The sequence below is a fragment of the Lissotriton helveticus genome, chromosome 1_1 (genome assembly GCF_964261635.1).
Source record: "Lissotriton helveticus chromosome 1_1, aLisHel1.1, whole genome shotgun sequence".
Classification (NCBI taxonomy): Eukaryota; Metazoa; Chordata; class Amphibia; order Caudata; family Salamandridae; genus Lissotriton; species Lissotriton helveticus.
In genome coordinates this window covers 307,863,597-307,882,028 of record NC_136057.1, presented here as the reverse complement: position 1 = coordinate 307,882,028, position 18,432 = coordinate 307,863,597, and the positions used below count along the sequence as shown (strand labels likewise).

At 42.7% G+C, this 18,432-nt stretch overlaps 1 protein-coding gene across 2 annotated transcripts in view; it reads right to left on the bottom strand.

The window, feature by feature from the left end:
* LOC144799717 (solute carrier family 23 member 1-like) overlaps nt 1-15,073 on the bottom strand; it is a 171,931-nt gene extending 156,858 nt beyond the window's left edge. For both annotated transcript variants that reach the window (XM_078671265.1, XM_078671340.1), the window contains exon 1: nt 14,756-15,073. In XM_078671265.1, coding sequence (XP_078527391.1) covers nt 14,756-14,833 — 78 coding nt within the window. In that variant the 5' untranslated portion in view covers nt 14,834-15,073. The remainder of the gene's footprint in view (nt 1-14,755) is intronic.
* Nucleotides 15,074-18,432: the final 3,359 nt, after the last annotated feature.

The window sequence follows — 18,432 nt, the reverse complement described above, 5'->3', positions numbered from 1 at the left end:
TTTGGGTGGGCCAGGCTCATGTTTGGGTGGGCCTGGCCCACCCGGCCCACCCGCTAGAACCGGGCCTGAGGCACAGGCTCCCAGTCTTCGTGAGAGTGCAAATCCACTGTGCTGAGGCCAATCCTGACGCTGCTTTTGTGCAGCATCAGGATTGGCTGCAGGGGATTCTGGGGGCCTGTGCCTGCAGTGCACGGAGCCAGATCAGAGTGTCAGAGCCAGATCAGAGCGTGGATTCAGGTAAGTTATTTTCTATTTTTATTTTGTTGGCTGGCCCTGGTTCACCCCTCTCCCGCCCCTCCTTTTTGCCCAGATACCGGCCCCAACTGTACCTGTGACTGGTCTCTCCCACTTTCAGCTTCTGCCAAGCTGTTTTTCCTTCAGCTCCTCCTCTCTCTTGTGTCTCACTTGTGACTGCTCTCATCTCACTACTCCTTTCACTTTTTGGCTCTCAACCTCTTTTTCTTCCAGTTTTCTCTGCCCCCTCCGGGACTCTTTTGACTCTTTCCACCCCTGCCTTTCATCCGCCATTCACCCTGTGAAATAACTCCTTCACCAGCATACCTAGCCTCAGCTGAGGCACATCCCAGAAACAGACTGACTCAACGTACCCAAGCATGGATCAGGCAAACCTAATAACGTAACAAAACTTGAGGGGGAACCACCCTGCAAAGTTCATGGAGGGGGGACTCCAACACTCCGGACCCAGTCATGGACTTTAACCCCTTGGGCGCGGCCGCGATTCTGCGCCTGTGTGGGGCTTTTAATGAGTGGGAGGGTACATGACGGCCCCCAGCCGTCATCAGCACACACCCACCGTAGTGCATGACGGCCGGGGGCCGTCATCAGCATGGAAGGGGTTAAGGCAGGTGTCACCGCCTGTGCACAGTGCCAGAGGGGTCCACCTGGAGCTCTGGGACTCCTGCACCATGGGGGCTATTTTTACGCCACTGACCAAACCCCACAGAAAACCCTACAAGGAAATCACCAGTGTAAAAGACTGGATGAAGAACTGCGTGGACTCACTCGCACCTGTCAAACACAACAAGCAAAGAAGATCCAACAAGTAGGCCTGTTGGTACACAGAGCCCATGTGAGACACCAAACGGCACTGTAAACAGCTAGAAAGGAACTAGAGAGCCAGCCACAAAACGATTGAGAGAACCACCTACAAGGACTCACTGTCATAAATGAAGATTCTGTATTGGTTGTTTTAAGGAATGATGTTTTGCAAAACGCTTCCTAAGACTCTTCTATTGTTTTAGTTAAGATAATTTCCCTAATGACACTTTTCAGCAAAAAACGAATTCTTAAATACCAGTTCAGGGATTGGTTTTGGAGAAGCAGTCAAAACGTAATAAAAAATAATTGCAGCATTGTACTGCTGAACAGATTCAAGTGCCATATTGAAGTTCTTTTTGAAATTGTGGTCTAGTCTTTGATAATACAATGATGCTGTAAATAGGATGCACTTCCACACTAGTTAACTAATTATTTTTTGTTTAATAAGATAATACATCCAGTACATCAGACTCCATCCATCAGCGGTCAGGGTTACATTGCTTCTAAGCTACAACCTTCCACTCACTTAAAAACGTAGTATTCCTACCTGGAGCATTGCCTACATTCTAATTCCAAGCACATAGCAACATAACAACTATTACCGCATACCACATAACTCCCCCCTAATACAACAAACATGTTACCCACATTGATTAACGACAGCTCGAAAGTTAAGCCACACTAGTAACATCAATTATATACAGATTTATACATATTAAAAGAGAACATGTGATCACACAAAGTCCTTAAGTCTGGCATGTATGTAGTTTACACACAACTCTTCCTTTTCATATTCTGAATTTCATCACCAACCCCAGATCCTCCAGCACAGGTCTTTTGATCTTCTTGCCTATTCTTGGTAACAGGAACATGATGTTCAAGCGCATGATGTTCAGGCTCCCTATTCACCTCAGAATTCACTTGATGACCACGCTTCCACGAGGCAACCCAACATAAATTCCAAACTCGTCTAAATCGCATTTTTGAAAAGTTTAATAACTCTCAGGGGTTGAGAAAACCTATCCATCAGCACTCCATTTGTGGAGTTAATCTTTACCCAATCCCCAACACTGACCTTGGTGTTCTTCACAATCATTAGCCAATCAAAATATTTTTTTACTTTCCTTATGATTTCCCCTTCCTAAACTCTTCACTCTCAGAACCCCTTTTTGTGTCACTCAACCTCATTTTATTCACCCATGCAGAACCGACCATGTCATTGGGAGATCTCTTGCTAAACAAATGAAACGGTGTGACACCAGTTGATGAATGAGAAGTTAATCTATACATACAAAACTTCCTCCTAAATTCCTCCATTTAATTCAAGCCATCCGACACCGCAGGCTGTTTACACTCTTTGACCACGCATTGAAGTGGTCATTCATTCCAGTGGCCGCTAGATAATGCAAAGATGTTTTTATATGCTTGATATCCCTTTCAACCAAAAACTTCTCCATCAATTTAGATGTTAGTTGCACCCAATTACCCTTTAACAAATAGACAGGAAAACCTTCACGTCCAAATATTCCCTCCAGAAATAAAACCGCATCATGAGTTTCCACTGTATCTACTACCTTTAATTCAGACCAGCGAGCAAACATGTCTATACAAGTGGTATTGATAAGTTCTTCATCACTAGTATAGACCTGTTTTCTCGCTGGTTCGAATTGAAGGCAGTAAATACAGTGGAAATTGGTGATGTGATTTTATTAAACGCAACTTCAATCCAAGGACCGGGTATGCTTTCCCTAATCACCATAGGTTGAGTTTGCATGTTAATATTTTTCAGCTATTTCTACATTCAATGCAATCCCGCATTTTCATCTCTATTAAAATGTCCATGCCTGGCCACTAGTAACTCATCCTTACTCTCTCCTTATTTTTGGATATCTGAGGAAGACTCTTGTGTGCATTATCCACCAATCTCATCCTCAATTTAACAGGTGGAACCAATCTTCCACCTCTCATTAATAACCCATACTCTAATGAGGGTTCATCATTCACCTGCCAAAATCCTTTCACATCCTCATGCGTCTCATCCTCAACAGACCATCTCTCCTTCACTCTACGCACTACCTCTTGTAGCTGCACATCATTCTCCTGTTCCTTCCTCCTTTCATCCTCCTGAACTATGCTACCTGACACTGCACAAACCATAACCGACCATGTCATTGGGAGATCTCTTGCTAAACAAATGAAACGGTGTGGCACCAATTGATGAATGAGAAGTTAATCTATACATACAAAACTTCCTCCTAAATTCCTCCATTTAATTCAAGCCATCCGACACCGTAGGCTGTTTACACTCTTTGACCACGCATTGAAGTGGTCATTCATTCCAGTGGCCGCTAGATAATGCAAAGATGTTTTTATATGCTTGATATCCCTTTCAACCAAAAACTTCTCCATCAATTTAGAAGATAGTTGCACCCAATTACCCTTTAACAAATAGACAGCAAAACCTTGCCACCTGATACTGCACAAACCATAACACCCTTGTCTCCAAATTTATCTTCCAAGGTTTCATTTTCCTCCTCACTTGTGCTGTGCCCATCACACATAACCTAGAACAACAATCCGCAACAAGCCTCAGTCTTCACAGCCGCCGTGCAGCAGGATGTAGAACTCCTCAACACAGGACAATGGACTCTAAGACCACCCCAGGACAATAGACACACAGCTCCTGCACACACAAAAAGGCTTGAGGGGATGAGCTGGTAAACTCCTGAGGTAAGATGTGTGTTATGATGCGCTCCAGCTCCCAAATGCCTAAAACATGTCAATGGCCTTGCACAAGTGCGAGTGCAGTACCCCCCCACACCGCACTGACAAAACAGCAGGCAAGCGCTGAGCAGTGCATCGAAATTGCTGACCACGTACTGAATGAGGGGAATGAGTGGCCGTTTCCACGAAAGCCTTAACCACGCATGCATTACAACACATGCATGGTTACCACAAAAGCCTTTACCACACATACCTTGACTACACGATACGTAGTAAAGGCAAGTGTGGTAAAGGGTAAAATTAGAAAAAGGGAGCTTGGGGGGGTCTCCCCCCCAAAATAAAAAAACGTGGGGAAAAAAAGGGGCCTGGGAGGGTCTCCCCCCCCAAAAAAAACTCACCTGAAGTCACGTCAAGTAGTGCAGGCAATCGGCGTCCTTTGAGAGGGAAAGGAAAGAAACTTCCGGTTCCTCTTTACGACGTAAGACGTCACCATGAAAGATGGAGAGAAGATGACGTGAAGAGGTAAGGGGAATTTTAGTATTATAAAAAAAATATATATACGAAAGGATTGAGGGTTGAGGACAGGGTTACTATAAGAAGGATTGGGGCTGGGGAGTCACGTAAGGTTACAGGGGAGGGGTATAACCTTTACCAAGAGTATGCCCTCACCATACATACATTTACAATGAAAATTGTTGTAAAGGTATGCGTGGTAAAGGAATATTCGTGGTAAAGGTTATGCGTTGAAAAAGCATACAGTTGTAACGCATGTGTGGAAAAGGCATGCGTTGCAACAGAATGCGTTGTAACAACATACAACCCTGAAAGAGAGAGAAATCCAAGAAACTTGAAATGTCATTGATGTTGGGGTCCGTAGCGTAGGTTGAAGTTTACCCTTGTCGCCAACGTAGAAAGGATGCACTTCCACACTAGTTAACAAATCCTTCTTCATTTCCTAAGATAATACGTTCAGTACATCAGACCACCATCCATCAGTGGTCAGGGCTACATTGCTTTTAAGCTCCAACATCCCACTCACTTCAAAACATAGCATTCCTATCTGGAGCATTGCCTGCATTCTACTTCTAAGCACGTGGCAACATAAGCACATTTCAACATAACAACAAGTACAGCATTCCACAGACGCATGACGTTAAATGCTCTTGCGGAACATGAACACAACTCTTCCTAAACTATGCATTTCTCCAATGAGTTTGTTGGGATTTATGAGTTTTCTGCTGCTTGACCTGAGGAGTTCACAAAAGTCTAGTTTGAAGACTTTCAACAGTGTTATTCAGGAGCTGGTAATGTGAAATGGAAAAATAACTTTGAAAGTTTTGTTTTCTTCTTTATCAAATAGAAACTATTCTAGAACATATACTTTACTTTTGAGATTATTTAAAAGCATGGCGTTATTTGTTTAAAAGTGACTACAACCTGGGATGGGTTTGATTTCCTGTATGTATATTTTGTGAATGCATGGTAAGTCACTGAACTATATTACTGTTGGACTTCTAAATCCATCTCCCATCTGTGCTGTTGTGAGAGAGAAACACCAATGACTTTCTAGCCATCTAAGACAGTTTAATAGCTTAAGAATGTCATGTTTGTGCCGCATAACATTTCAAGCTCCAGCAGCTGGATAAATAAACAAAATGATCACATCTCCGTGGAGAGCAAGTACTTTTTTTGTGGAAGCACTGTACTTCTTCACAATAATGTACTCCTGGCCCCCCACAGGTGGGCGGAGCCAAAGCCCCTCTCTAGTTTTCCTCACACATTTGTCTGGTGACAGCTGTGCTGTCAGGCCAGACCATACAAAGGAAATCAAAGATAGTTTCCTCTATCATCTAGGGGCATGGGTTAGGGTAACAATGATCACCCCTCCATAGCTGCTTGCAGTCCATGTGATATATTCAATCTGATTACAGTGCATTTTAATAGTAGAAATAATACAGTTTCCCTAGTTTAAGCAGCTGTTTGTGCTCGACTTTTACGAGGTTAATGTAAAGAAAAGAGAAAAAAACAGGCACTTGCAAAGTTTAAAGATCTGCGTTGCATTTTCAGTTATAGCCCAAACCTATTGGGTTTACTCTGCTTTGTGTGAATGTGTTTTAATGATAAAGAATAACGTGTTTATACAACTGCCAAAGTGTTTGTGAACACTATTGTTGAGAGATGAAGTAGATTACAAGCCTACAGATAAAAGATATTATTGATCATGGTTTATCTTTTTTGGTCTGGCAGCAGCCAAGACCTTTTTCTTTTTGCTAATATAATATGTATAAGGCTATATATGTTAAGGCTTTCATCCGGTTCTCTCTAACCATTGATCTGTTGGTGTGTTAATTCATTCACATTTTTCTTGCATCCACTATATCATACAACATGGGCAGCGGGTCAGCCCACCTCGACCATTGGCTAATTTCCCTGTGAGCGAAGGCATTCTGCTCTCTCTCGAGGAGCACACCCACACATCAAGCAATTCCCTTCTGTGCCAAATGAGATTGTGTGCTTTTTGAGACAATAAAATATTATGTTTTTAGTTAATCTTTTTATTTTCTATGACAAAGGCCTGGAATCTCCCCAAATAATACAGTTTTACAAAAATCATGACAAAAACAAAAAAGCATTGACAAAGCCGAAATGCTGACAGTCAACGCCAGCTGTTTAGGCTTCCCCAATACCTGCTTCATTTGTCATCTGCATTATCTTTCATATAGATGAAGAACATAGATTTGTGTCACCCTGGTATATTAATTAATCATGCCAGTGACCGAATGTGCACTTCTAAACACTGCTAGGGAATCAATGCATATAACTGTGCAGAAAGTCTTTCCAGTGTTTATAATAATATGTGGAGCAATCAAAGGTGAAGCAGTTTGATTTTATTTTTTCAGTCAGACACCTTTATTTAAATAGCCCGAAATGTGGCTGGGACAGTCCTACCGGGGTGCAGAATTTGAACCTGTGTCCGACATTTGTATGTGGAATCCGGTGTGTGCCAGTATGCATGAATGTGTGTCAGGGTGTGAGGTATGTGCTTGGGTACTGCATATGGGTGAGAGACGTTTTGGGATGCAAGGTGTGTGACAGGCCGGCAGTGGTGTCTGCCTGGGTGTGAAGCTTGTTTCTTGCTCTGAGGTTGATGTCTCAATGCAGGGTCTACGGCTGAGTCTGAAAGGGTCTGTTCCATTGCACAAGGATGTACCCCAGGGTGCAGGGGACATGCATGTGTGCTGGTCTGTGTCTTAAAATGAGATCTGTGTGCAGGTGCAAGGCCTATGCCTGGTTTCAGTGTTTGTGCATGGTCTGGGTTCAAAGGGTGCAGTAAGAGTGTATGTACATATGTGTTTTGTGGTGTGTTCTGCTGTGACATGCTAAAGCAAATGCTGTCTGTAGCCGGACATAAAAGTGACTCACTCATTCTCTACTTGCCTAAGGATGGTCGATGGATGAATAAAGTGCTTTTCAAGTGATCTTTTTATGGGACACTTCTGAAGCAGAGGGTCCAAAACACCAATTAACTCTACAGTTTCAAATACCACTGTGAATACCGATACAGCTCTATTGCCTGGGAGTGAGCAGTGTAACAATGAAGTCACACAGGCTGCTACTAAGTGCCCCTTATTTTATCTGTGAGCACAAGCAGCCCTGTGGGCTACAGCCCACCTTTTGCGACTCCTAAGTAGAGGTTCTGTCAAGAGACACAAATACATTCCTTACCTTGCCTAAAAACAAACGGGACGTGGGAGGCACTATGTAAAACTGTGCTTTTTGGTGGTTAATACTGAATTACAGCCCTCCTTTCAATCTTGCTTTGTGGGAGTGGCTAACTGGATGAAGTGCAGGTGTCTAAACGTGGCTCGGCTAAAACTGAAGCACTACCCTTCCGCTGCTCCACTCAATCTGGGCTAGTGTACGGTGGCCGTGTGGATTTGGCCCTCTCCCCAGTCCTGTGGAGGAGGCTAGGAACCTTAGTGTTAAATATGAGAAGGAGCTGTCTTTGTCTCCACAGGTGAAAGCAGTCGCAGAGGCTTGATTCGCCCTTTTAAATACCCTTAAAATAATTCTACGGATAGTTCCTCAATTCACAAGGAAAACCATTTTCATTCTTTATTTACCGAGCATTTGGATTATTCCAACATTCTATATTTGGTTCTTCCAGACTACCTCTCGAGGTCTCTGCAGGATGTTGCTGCCAGGCTTTTATTAGGTATTCCCAGACAGGAATCCATCGCGAAACACCCGGAACCTCAAACTGGCTTCCAATGCAACTACATGTTCACCCTAAATGTCTTTTTATTACCTTCATGGCAGATCTTTGCAGAGACCTACACTATTTGAGGTATAGAATTCGAGTAAACCACCTTACGAGGTATCTCAGTTCCTCTAATCAGTCAATACTTGCAATCCTAACAATATTCCTCTGGAGGGTCGGGGGAGGGGGTGGGGCCGTCTTTCTCCTTCTGGGCCCTTAGTCTCTGGATCGCCCTTCCATTTGAACTTCATTTGTCCACCAATAAACAGACTTAAAAAAAAAAAAGAAAACCTGGTTATTCCAGTCATGGCAATTAGCCTTGGATTTGTCTCCTTGTATTATACAGCATATGTAGCACCTGCAGGTCTACTGGACATCTGTGCACTTTATAAATCATTCATTCATTCAATATGTATCCATAGAAAGCTGTTTCATTAAGTACCCATTTGGTGGCACAATAGGTAAAAAATGTAAGAAGTATATAGGAAGGACATGCATTATAGTTGCCATAATAATGCTACACCCTTACTGTTCTTACTTTACCATGAATGTTGAATTTCTAAACTATAACAAGTCATATAAAAGTACACCGTTATTTGTTTTCTTTATAAAGTTAAAATGCATAATTTCATCCTACTGCACTACAACTTTGATAATACATATGATAATCATAAGTATTTTTCTGTGTCAGCATGCCTGGAGACTAGTGGCACACAGATTTGCACATGTTTATGTAGGTGAACTAATACCCAGAAGGGGGCCATCATCTCAACGGTATATTGGACTACTAGCTACTGAAATGTACTGTACTGTATGGAGGCAAATATGCTGCTGACGCCTTTGGTTTGGTATCCTTGCTGAGGATGGAAGAGAAGGGGCTTCTGGGATACTGAATAGTAAATAAGTAGACGGAGCCTGCGCCATTCATGTAGTATCCCAACTACCACCTGACACTTATTCTTGGTACTGTATACTGGTTCCTGATGTCTGTCAGGTAACGACGAATGGACCAAGAAATAAAGCTTAGGGTCAGAGGTTGCACCCACTGTGTGCATTTGTATCAGGGGAGTTCAACCTTCAGCAGGAATGTGCCATCAACAGCAGCTGCCCTCAACACTCCCTGCCCACCACCAACTCCTGAGAGGCTACAATTCCAGCACCGATCTGCAGCAAAAATCAGACTATCGGATAATGTTATGTTATGTTAATTAGATTTGTTGAGCGCAGCGGTTACCCTGGGGTGTCCTGGTGCTATATACCCCCTAACAGTAATAGAGAGAGGGTCATTTGGTAAACAACCAGGTCTTCAGTCCCTTCCTAAAAAAGGAAATCCATAGCATTCCTCAGGTGGAATGGCAGATCGTTCCAAGCCTTAGATGTACATGTAATAAAACTCCTACCTCCCCAAATGGTCGTTTTAAAAGGAGGTTTGGACCTTTTTTGTTTTTATGGTACATGGTTTTGAAAGTGACTGTGTTCAAGGACTACTTACCAGCAGACAAATGCACAAATCTGCCCTATGGGACGTGGGCCGGTTCCAAAACATGATGGCCAGCCCAGCAAACCAATGCCTGCAGGGGGCTCACCCAAACAAACCAATGGCTGAAGTGGGTTGAATCAAAGCCCTTTCTCCATTTATATGTGTTATGTGGTGACATGATGTCTGTAGTAAGGCCTAAAATACATTAAATACATTTGCCTGAAAGGTAATACGGTGTCACTTCCTGTGGTATCATAGGGGCATTCAATGGAAAATCATATCACTCCCACTTCCCCTACTGTCTTTTTGAAACGGCTCCACTGGTATTATTCACTAATTGAAAATTATTGCTAATCTTTATTAGCCCTGTTAAGTTTCCTAGACACATGTATGACTAGCTGCGCCCGGGTCCAGGTTTTTTCATTGCTTTCTGGGAATTATTGTCTTGTTTATCCCATTATAAACCCAGGACTATAACGTACAAAAATACACAGAAAAATAACTGCACTGGACCACAAAGTCATTTTTTAACCGAAAAATTTGGCATCTATGCTTTAATTCCCAGAGACAAATTTCTTTCTAAAGTCCGAGTGTTCATGGAAGTCCCAATGGAAGGAATTCCTGCTTTACAAAAATCCTCAAACCCACAAAAAGAAAACATAGCACACAAGTATCCCAAAACAAACCAATTTCACATGGTGTACCATATTCCATAAAAGCACGTTCCCCAACAGTCTCCCTATAAGAGCATCCGTTCACTGTCAGGCAAGCTAGGAAGCAAAGACAGCAGAATAAGCCACAGAATGCGAAACTTATGCACAGGTGAGTAGACCCTATGCTTAAAAAGATAGAACTGTATATGGGGCTATAGATAGTATGGATATAAACTGGTGGATTATGCCCCATGTTTTCATAATGTACACACAGCAAACATTGCACCAGTCAAAGGATAGGAAACATGCATTTTCAAGTTTATTTCCATCAGTATTTTTCCTGATTTGAAACTGTACTCACACAATGCCCCTTACTAACTTATCTTTTGAAAGTTCGTAGGCATTCCCACCCTTTCTGTACTACATTAGCTGCACTTATCTGGGGGCAAATTAGACACATGGGCATATTTAAAAGGAGTTAACATGACGAGAACGTCACTTTATCTGACGTTCTGGTGGCATCAACTCCTTCGCCTCATTTACAAGGCAGAGTAAAGCCACTTAGTGTGGATTAACGCTGTCTTGTCAGTAAGGCACCTATTCACGCAGCACTTAGTGTGAAAGGGGCGTGCAATGAGTGTTGCAGTGGGCGTGCCATCACAACACCCATCGCTTCTTGATGCTGCCCCATATTTACAAGATATGGGGCAGTGCCAAAAGATATATCTGGTCTTAAACAGGCGATACAAGGACAAATGTTTAATTTCTCCTGGTTTTTTGCTCTTTCTACATGTGCTGCATTCTGCAGCACACAGAGTAAATTTGCTATAAGGAAGTTGTTCCTTCCTGCACATAACAAATTGCCCCTGCAGTCCAGTCACCCTAGAAAAATGGTGTTAGGGTGCCTGTGCTGGCACTAGGCAACACTTTTTAGTGCCAGCGCTAGGGGAAGTGCAGGGGCACATCGCATACTTGTGAATATAGCACATCCCTGTGTTTCGAAACTGTTGGACCGCAGCATTAGCCATTTTGGCGTAACACCACGCTCCACCAGTTTCTTGTTTATATGCCCCCGATGTTGAAGTTACTTCCTGAATGTTTGTGAATACCCTCAAAGTTACTACTTCTGGGCTGTTCCAATAATTCACTTAAGTCCTTGCCCACTCCTCTCATACTTTCATGGGTGTACCCACTTTCCACACATATGTAGAAATCATGTGTGTGCAATGTACTCCTGCCGTGCACCACGTTAAGCTATCATACTTCACCAATTTACAACTAAAAACTTTCAAAACAGAGCTGCACCCGGCAATTCATTGGGCCAGAAGAGGGAAACAGAATACTTTTTTCTCCTAAAAAATATACAGGCGTAAACCTACGTTCACGGCCAAACATACTTTTGTGAATAGGGCCTGCAAGCCAGACGAATTCACTCCCCACATATTTGAGGACTGGGTTAAGTGACAATTGTCACTCCGGTCCTAGATGGTTTGTACAGTTAGAAGTTCCACTTGCTACGCTTACTACAATGAGACCATGTTTTGCAGCGGGCATATTCCCTGAGAGTAGGGTAACAGATGCCTCCAAGTGAGTGGGTACACCGGCCATCTGACCCTCTGCTTTCCTTTTACAACACATTGTAATCTAGAATGCCAGTCAAACTGAAGCAAACCAAGACTACAAGTTCCATAAAGCTTTGGGTGAGTAATTAAATAAAGCACAGTGTAAAGAGTAATATAGACCCTGTTGGTTTTGAAGATATTTATTGTTAAAATGCCCTGCCACAGCATGCAGTAAATTAGATCAATTTACAAGCTACCCCAACCATCAACAGCTCTTCGTGGAATCCATTAACACAACGTTCCACATAACAACTCTCTTAAGTTGTGTAGTAAGTACAGCGTGTCTAACAGAACAATTTAGCTAACTGAGCAACACAGCACCCAAGAAAGGAAACGTTGAGGCCACTGTCAACTGCTGTATCTCAAAGCCACTCTATAGGTTTAAATCCTAAAGGTGTGGAGTTATGAAGTTTTTCGCTCAGGACCATTGCTTTATTATCCCCAATACAAAAATGACTACCCATAGTTTATACAAAATTTCAGTATGTGGATTTTCAAGCGTAAAAAATTTAAATTTTCAAGCTTCTTTAAGTTAAAGGGCGAAAAAGCTGAGGGACAACAATATAGCTTTGAAGTCATGTGGAAGAGTATTTTGAAGTTAATTAATGAGAAAGCTGCAAATCTATTTTCAGCAGTAATTAAGTGATCCTACAATAGTCTGAACTACTGCAGATTGTCCTTTTAGGACAAAAGCCTCACCCATGAGCCTGGTTGCATCTTCACCATCGGGCTCCTCCTTGCGCCCGACGACGTGGGCTACAACTCTGCAGAACAGTTTGTATATTTCTATATGTTTGTGAGACTTGTACCCCTCTGTGGTACTCAATAGCCCCCCCTTGTAATTGTACATCAACTAGAAGTCACAACTAAATACTGCCAGTTTTGTAGGGGAGATCTACACCAGAGCGTACATTTGTAAAGCAGGAAAGTCTTCAAAATACGCATAGGCTTACATCAGGCACTAGTAAAAACTTTGCACACCCCTTTTTAGGTCGAGCAGTCGAGACCTCTTGTATATACTTTAGTATATACTTTTATACTTTAGTATATACTTATATGAGTACGTGTATGTGCTTTGTGGGCTCTGGAGATCAGCCCTAGGACTTGTCGGCTTCTGCTTAGGGACTTTTTTTTCTGTTCACCTGCCTCTATTTAACTGTCTTGATAGAAAACGACCAATACAGGTCATTAAAATACCAGAATTGCTTTCCTGCTGAGGGACTTTCTTTTTTTTCTGGAAACTGCCTCTGTTTAACTTTTTTGATAGAAACCGACCAGCAGAGGTTAGTAAGACACTAGAATCACTTTAGCATTCTCTAGATTCCAGTTCATAGAAATTGTCTTCCACAAGCACCCATAGACAATAATATTTTTTTCAAATCTTGTACGTTCAGTGATATGACCACTAAAGGCCCAGATTTTATATAAAAAACATCTTTCGACTCTTTGTCTCTTGCTCTCCACTGCCAACAACCAACCCCTGGTCTCCTCAATCTTCATCCACTGTTGATTGTTAGCTCATTAGCAAGTCCTGTTTAGCTCGTAAACTTATTTCGTTGTGTTGAGAGTGGGTTAACGTGGACCCAAATTATATAGAGTTAATTGGCTGTTTCGACTCTTTTCTCCCAAAATCTCAAGGTGTCTAGTGACGGGTGCACTTCTGCCCACCTAATGGCCCCATGTCACGAGGGTCAATATTGGGATCCAATCCCATGAATTACCGGTTGTGCTCTCTGGAGCAGTCCCCTTGAAGTCATTTGAGCTCATAATCACTTTGCATTCTGGTACTCGTAGTTTATTTTGTCATTATAAAAGCTTGGCTTACTACCTTAGCTCTCGAGTTCCATATTTCTATGGCCGGATAGCTCATCCAGTCCAGGTTTCTCCTTAGGATTCACAAGTTGTGTTCTTGAACTCATAATGGAGACACTGGACTGCATATACCAGCATTCCATGGGAAAGAAACCTGCCTGATGAGCTGTCCATACATAGAACTCGGAAATTCAAGAGATCTGGCATGTATTTGCAAAGTATCAAGCGATAAAGAGCCAAAGCTGTGGGGAAAGATGTTTGACACTTTCAGCCAGTCCTGTCTTTATAGCTTTACAGCCAACAGCACTTTAAATGCTTGGATTTTTGAGTCCCTCTTTACAATGCAGAAAACGACACTACAAGTCCTAGCATGCAATGTGCTGTTGGCTAAAAGCCCAGGCCTGGCCTCAAGGTGTCCTATGCAACACCTTAAGGAGCCTCTTTGATGAGGGGAACATCTCACAGTCCACATTAGACAACATGCGGGCTCTACATGCATTCTGGAAGTGTCCCTAACCTTCAAATAACATTATGCCATCCACTCTTTACAGTCATATTATAGTATTGTAATCCCTGCCTTTCAATTTACTATTTACAGTAATATTATAATCCTTGCATTTCAACTCATTCCCAGTGCTTTCTGGTAAATGTGGTTGGTGATCCCCTGGTCTTTGAAACACCTAAAAACCTGAATACGTGCGTCCTCACCTTTTATTGAGTGCACCATTTTCAGAAACATCACTTTGTATGCTGGGATTTGTAGTTTTGCTGGTCCCACTATGTGGGTCTGCAAGTCTTAGGATGCAAAGCCATGCCTGTCTAGTTTCCCAGACCCCTGAGTGGCTAATTAGGGCAGTCTCCTTAGAATTCTGGGACTTGCAAACTTATTTAACCCAGTATAAACAGGGTTATAAATCCCAGAATCTAAGCAAACACGGGGAATGGCCAATCCACTCACAGTATTGATCAGAGAAACTCGGCAGATATGCAACGTGCAGCTGACTAGAAAAGACAGGACCTGGTTAAGATGCTATGAACTGATGTCACGTGATCAATTTACATTGTACTATGGAAGTGGTCACCCTCCCCTTTGTGCGGCTCCCTGAAGCCCTCGCCTCAAGGCAGATGCCAACAGGCCACTCACCGTAAACGTGGGGTTGTCCATCCCGTTGCAGCTGTGGTCCTTGCTTGGCAGTGGTATGCCCTCCTCTGTGCCCCTCATGGCAGAGTGGCGGATGGCTGAAGTGGGGCCGTTTCAAAGGGGGTAACAGCGTCTTCGCTCGGTGACCGGCACTGCCCTGCTCTGCCTCCTGCTGCCGGGACCTCTTTCTGGCGGTGGCGAGCGAGTGGCACCCCTCTCATATACCCAAATCTAATCAGTGGCCTCATGTGAAACGCATTACTGGAGACTTCCTTTCATTTAGTGGTGGAACAAGTTGTGGTCGCTGATTAAGCCTCTCTGAAGAGCCTAACAGAGAAAAAAAAAAAAACCATGGCAGCTTAAAGAAATAAATGTAAATAGCTAACCCGAGAGACGGAGGCTGGCACTGCCCCTTTAAATATTGTACCCTGCTCTGGTTTGGACTTTGGATGAGTGAACATTATGGGGTTTTAACAGCGACATATTCCATCCTTGGGCCCCCAGTCACAGGTATGTACTTGAAGGGGTACATCCTGATTGTTCTGGGTATTACACGGGTAGAGGGACCATGTGCCAGGGAGACAAATTCTAGGCAGTGCCTGTAAAAACTCAGAGCCAAGGGTCGAAATTCAGGACAGACATTCAGTGTACAAAGTAAGTTATAGGGACACATCTTCGTATTTCAAGCAGTGATAAGTAAATAGATATACGGCTGAATGCAATACAAGTCAAATGAGGCTTTTGTTCTTATTGTACAAACATCCATATGGCACTGCAGTTGTTTAAAGCTTTAAAAAATTAGCAAACGTATTGGCACTTAGTTGAAAATAGGGACCATTGTCACACACAACTCTGTCCCTTTACCATGAATGGGAGTACCAAAAGCAGTGCTCCGTTGATGAACGTGGACATGAGACTCAGAGAGTGGTCATTATCTTTCTGATTCTGCAGGTTATACCAATAGAGCCCCAACAGTGTGTGAAACCATCATCCTGCCATTGTGTACCCCTGCAAGCATGCTAATCCAGCCTGTGAGCTGTGGCCGAAGCCTGTCCATGGAAATGCTAAGGTTCAGAAACAGGTCTGTGAGCTAGAGCGTTGCACCCATTGGGTTATGCATCAGACGCGGCCCGGGCAGGTAATAGTGGTGGGGCGGTGGAGTTGGATTGATGGAGGGGATTTTGACAAACGATAACAAGAGAAAATTAATTATTTCCCCTCAACATCCCACCTGGCCCCACTGCTCCTATCTGCAAGGGCCGCGGCTGGTTATTGTTGTAAATAAATAGTCCAAAGTGTATGCCGGGTGGTAGTTCCAAGTAATTCCTTTATTAGCTTTAGTTACAGTTGTAGAAGAAGAAGGTAGGATGGTAATAGGATAGAAGTAAAGATGTACAGCAGCCCCACCAGGAGCAGTCTCCCTCTGCTCAGCCTCTCATCCTCCAACTGACACTCTCCACTAGTCCACACACCAACATTCCATGACATCATACATTAATCTACTGTCATGCAGGCTGAACAGAGAGAGCATTGATGTGAAGAAAGAAGAAGGGAGTTAACCACTACAACATATCCTCTCTCTTCACAATAAAAGGAAATAGAAGAATAAGAAGTAAAGAAACAGAAGGAATACAAAGTCATTGCAATAATGGAATGCAATAAAGCGATTAATTAAAATGGAACATAGTGTAATAATGCAAAACAATGAAATGCAATATAATAATAATGAAATTGCAAGCAATGAAAGCACACCGAAATAAAAACAACTAAGAAATGCAATGTAATAATAACGCAATCAAAATGCAAGCAATGAATGCACACCGAAATATAAGCAACTTAATGGCACTATGAAATGCAATGTAATAATAACGCAATCAAAATGCAAGCAATGAATGTACAACGAAATATAAGCAACTTAATGGCACGCACACCATCCCCATTTCTCTCAAAGGAAGGCAAAACCAGACCTGTGCCAAGGAAATACCCACAAAGAAAGAGACAAAACGTCACAAGCAAAGAAAGAAGAAGAGAAACACACGCACAACATAAGTGCACCTGACGTCTCAGGCTCGCCTATGTGTAAGAGATCCAATCATCGGCAACAAAAGAAAGATGGATAAACAAGAGCCGTTAAGTAAACAGCGAACCGGCGCTGAGACTTGACTGGACCATAACCAGAATGTAAAAATGCATGCGTGACAACAAGTACTCAACAAAGAAGACAAGATACACTCACCCGTAATCAGAATACCGGGATACACACACTCGTAACTCGTAAATCACAGGGAAACCTTCACCTGTGTAATCCATGTAAAAGTAACGCAACAAGCAATGAGATACACTCACCCAAACATGTAAGCAATGAGATACACTCACCAAACCGCAATATTAACCTTGTCGCATAAGAGTAAATTACAAGGACCTGTATAAATAAGCACTAACTCGTAAATAATATCATTCCAGCAATGAGATAAACTCACCCAAACATTCAAGCAATGAGGAACACTCACCAAACTGCAATTTTAACTTTGTCACGAAAATGTAGACATTTCATAATACTCAGCACATAAGCAAAATATTGATAAATCATTATAATGAAAAAACATTTTAAATAGAACAGGAATAGGTACTGAGCTTGTTAAAATTAAAGGCATAAACGATTCCAAAACATGCCAGAAGATGGCGCACAGTGTATATTTAAAGAATAAAGGCCGAATAATGAAAGTTTCCGAATAATACAAAATCTTATCTGTGCCAAACTGGAAATCAGGAATCAAAAGGAGTGTTCAAATAACCGGCAGAACAAACGAAGAAGTAACTCCTTGTATTTTAAAAACATTGTCACACATATCCACGGAGAGGGAATAGTACTAATGAAGACATGAACTGCAACGTAATTCTGAAGAAGTCTCTGTCTGTGGTACATTTTCCACACGAGCTCTTGGGTAAAACTTGCAAGCGCTGGGGCCAGAAACAGAACTTAGGTGACAAGAAGGGCGCTCGATCTTCAAGACAATCAGCACGCACTGGAGCTCGCAGCATTTCTCAAAACACGAAAAGGTGAACATTAAATCCAAGTGTGCTCGCTCGTTGAGTGCGCACAGCCGCTTCCGCAAATTACGTGATGCCAAACAGAAAGGGAGCCTTGCACCACGGTAGAAAGCGTTGCCAAGCGTTACCATGGAAGCGATAACTTGCACGCACATCACGTCGCTCCGAATGGCTCACGGCAGCACCAAGGAAACAAATAGCTGTGATGACGTGACATTCACAGGAGAGAACCCGATAGCCAGGTTCCATTGCGTCACCAGAACACCCAGGCAGTGGAGGAGAAAGGAGCTCCCGACCAACGGAAATGTTGGCATGGAGAAAGCAGTTGGGCTGCAGACTTGAACAGGTAAAAACGCTATTCCAGGAAATGAAAGTAAGATTGCCAAGTCAGAAAATAAACGCATATCCACATAAAATCGGCTCCTCTGAGAAAATGAAAGTTTCACTTGACACGAGTCATTTGTAAGGCAAAACAGGAAACGTATTTGTATCAGCATAGACAAGTAGGTACCCTCACTGCCACAAGAATCCTCTTAACTTGTTACAGGAACAGTTTGAAAATGCTTCTATTAAAGCGCTTTCTCTGATGGCATAGATGAAGTAAACAATCTGGCAGGGTTGTTTAAGGC